The following is a 3,475-nucleotide window of genomic DNA, read 5'->3' as shown; positions in this document are numbered from 1 at the left end:
AGTTAAAATATATGTATGCCGAATTCCTCTTCCTTTATTTTTTTTTAAATTACCTAATGAAGGCAAATAATTAATTAGAAAGAGATAGATTCCTCTCTCTCTCTATACATATATACATAGTTCAATTGTTATTATAAAGTTTATTTAATAGTGCATCAGGTAAGAGTACACTTGAGAAGTTCAAATTCATTTCAGCACTTTTTTTTTTCTTTTATATATTTCATAGGTATTTTTAACCTAATAAATCAAGATTAATCCTCTTCATGCCATGTTGGCTATTAAGAGATAAATTTATCAACGAGATTTAAGAGTACTTAATCATTTGTACTTAATCATTTGTACTAAATACTATTTGGTAATTCATTCCAACACCTTATTTATACCTAGTAAACATATTCTCTCCTAAAACTGCTTTAAAAAAATTTACACTGAAAAATTAGCAACAACCATTGATGAATTTATTGTATAAATAAATAGCGGTGTAGGAATCTTGCTTCTCAACAAATATTTTCTTGTACAGAATTTTTATTCAATATCAGTCTTATACATATATTCAAGGGAAGCAAAAAAAGACTTCTCCTTCATTTCCCACTAAAAAAGGAACGTAGAATACTAGCAACAAGAGGAAGACCCAATAGTACTTTAGAGAGGCTGGGAGGTTCCAATCTGGTGCATGGTGTTGCTTGTTGGAAGCTGATTTGAAGCATCAGCTAGAGCTACAGCAGCAGCTGGGGTCATGGTTTGGTACTGAGAAGGCAATGGGGAAGCTTGAATCTGATGAGTGTAATAGACTTGTTCAGGTGTGGCATTGGCATATTCAAAACCATAATTAGCATTAGCACCAGCAGGAACGGCAATGGATTGAGATAGCTGTTGCACCGGAGCATAACCCACATATTGTTGCTGAAATTGAGCAGCTGGGATTGGGACAAATGTGGGTGTTGAGGTCACGGCTGTTCTATAAACACCTGCAGCCGTTTCGGGCTTAGCTAGGACGGCGCTGGTGCCTGCTGCCTTTGTGGGGTAAAGGGGTGGATGTGAAAGTGTGTCCTTGTAAACTGCAGAAGCAGCAACTATGTTAGGAGTTGGAGGTGATGGTGGGTGGCTTGGGGTTATTACAGTAGCTGCAGTTTCCACGATATTAGATTGAGCAGACATGTATGTTTGGGTTTGTGCAACAGGCATTACATATACAGGGGATTGCGTATCAAGTGGTTGTTGAGGCTGTACTTGCTGTGATGGAGTAGGAGGAGGAGCATAAAGTGGGTAGTAAGATGAAATTGGCAATGGAGTTGTGGCAGGATGGGGTATAAAATGTGTGCTGGTGTGTACCAATTGTTGCTGTTGCTGCTGATCAAACTGTGTCGGCGACCCGTACCCGAGATTTGGAGCTGGTTGGATTTGGATTTGAGAGCTTGGGACTGAAATTTCACATTTTGCATCTGGGTTCAGAGGAGCCCTGCTGTCTCCCAATGCAGCTTGATATTGTTCTTGATAATACATGGTCTTGGAGAGTGAACTTGCAGAATCACTGCATAGTTAGATCATCAATCAAAAGACACTGATTATTTATTTCCCAATCTCTGTTTCAATGAAAGCCATTTGCTTAATTGGCCTGTTAACAACAATTAAAAACAGCAGGGAAACCAATTTCACCTAGATCTTGCTATTGTTTTATCATGAAATTAAATAAGAAGAGTTCACATATACCTTGCAACTGAATCTGGTGAAGGCAGATTGTAACCGCAGGCACCAGCCTTTTGTTGCACAGGCTTCAGAGGCAATGGTGGTTTTCGAAAAGTGACCGGCATACCCTGATCTGATATCTCGTCATCTGATAAAACCCGACTCAAGTTCTCGCTAGAACCGCCTGCAGGATTAAGCGTTGCCACATTCCCAACTGCAGCTACTGCTGTGGGAAGTGGAGGCAAAGCTGCAGATAAAAGGCCGCACCCATCATCTTGTTTCTGCACAACTTGCGCGAATGTCATCTGTGCAAATTGTTCCTCTACGCCAACTTTGTGATGACCTTCCACACGAACCCGAATAGGCGGCAGGTTGCACATTGAAGGGGAAGAAGAAGATGAACCAAATGAAGAACAATTCTCCACTATAGGTGAGTCTGGCATCGTAGCCTGCACATCATGATGTAGTACTTCCACCGGTACATTATTCTTTTCTTGCTTGCTCTCTCCCTCTGCGCCTTCTACACCCTCTGCTTGAGCCTCGAAGTCATGATGACGATGCTCGTCATCAAGATTCACCAAGCAATCTACGGTGGCAGAATCTGAGAGATTTCTTGGAAATAAACCTGAACCATTAAGCGCATCAACAAACCATGTCTCTGACTTAGAGTCAGCAAGAAGTGGCCCCATAGATGCTGCAGTTTCGGGCTTGTTAAAGAAAAGGAACAAGCGGATACGAGAGGGAGCTAAAGCCAATGACGCCGATGAAGTTATCCGGTCATATTCTTCAACCATGTTATCAAGATCTTCATCTGTGGTTACAGACACTAGAGAGTCGAGGTCTTCGTGGGGTAGCTGGTACTTGAGAGTGAATTGAGAACGCCCATCAAGAAGAATGCGGGAAAGGCGAGATGTTAGGGAAGAGAGAGAGGAGTGGCGATCGACAACTACAATTCTTGTCTCACCTCCTACATAGCAGAGGGACTTGTCGTGCGGGCGAGGGATAATGTGGCCTCCATAGCTGCACATTAGGCGGAGCTTGGCACTTGGGACCGGTGGTAGGGACTCATGGAAATTGTCGACAGCCATGTGAGAGCGGGGAGAGGACTCGACGGACTCCGGATAGTTGATGTGTATGCTGGTGGCGGAGGTAGCAGGAAGGGGTGGGACTGGGAGGGGCGGGGGATCCATGAATGGTGGATTCTAACCTAGGATGTTGAGGTGGGAGAGTGATGGACGAGAAGTGCAGGTTGAAGACGGTTGATATAAATCAATATATGATCTAAGAAATAAATATATACGTCCCAATTTTATTATATGATTTTTATGTATATATTTAATTTATTATAAACTTAAATATAAGCCCTATATCGAAATTCATCTAATAAATAAATAAAATATATAAATAAATTTTACATATTTATATTTATATTTTAAATTAAATTAAATTTAAATAATATTTTTTTAATATATATTATATTTTAAATTTATAATAAATCAGATAAATTAAAAAAAAAATACAGCCCCACCATGACATGTGTGTGAATCAATCAACTTAATAAGTGCCATTTTATAAATTTATTTAATACAATAATCAGATTTAATAAATATATTTTTTATTAAAAGAAAAAAAAAATGCCAATGTGTGTGGATGATAAGTGAGAATGGTGCGTGATTAGACAGGCTGGCACCAGATAGAAAAATGATGGTTGTCCTGAAATGGCGGATTATAAAAGTAATAAACCTAAGACTTCAAGGAGTTCACATTTTTCCGGCGAACGAGGAGATTG

At 39.9% G+C, this 3,475-nt stretch overlaps 1 protein-coding gene across 1 annotated transcript; it reads right to left on the bottom strand.

Annotated features, from left to right (window-relative positions):
• Nucleotides 1-494: 494 nt before the first annotated feature.
• Nucleotides 495-2,917, bottom strand: LOC131173870 (uncharacterized). The gene is made up of 2 exons (XM_058136488.1): nucleotides 1,711-2,917; nucleotides 495-1,531 (listed from the first exon to the last, which is right to left on the bottom strand). The coding sequence occupies exons 1-2, from the start codon at nucleotides 2,874-2,876 to the stop codon at nucleotides 643-645; spliced, it is 2,055 nt and encodes a 684-aa protein (XP_057992471.1). The 5' UTR covers nucleotides 2,877-2,917; the 3' UTR covers nucleotides 495-642.
• Nucleotides 2,918-3,475: the final 558 nt, after the last annotated feature.

Source organism: Hevea brasiliensis, chromosome 2 (assembly GCF_030052815.1).
Source record: "Hevea brasiliensis isolate MT/VB/25A 57/8 chromosome 2, ASM3005281v1, whole genome shotgun sequence".
In the NCBI taxonomy this organism is placed as follows: domain Eukaryota; kingdom Viridiplantae; phylum Streptophyta; class Magnoliopsida; order Malpighiales; family Euphorbiaceae; genus Hevea; species Hevea brasiliensis.
The sequence above is the reverse complement of the archived record's forward strand: the minus strand, read 5'-3'. Positions and strand labels throughout refer to the sequence as shown.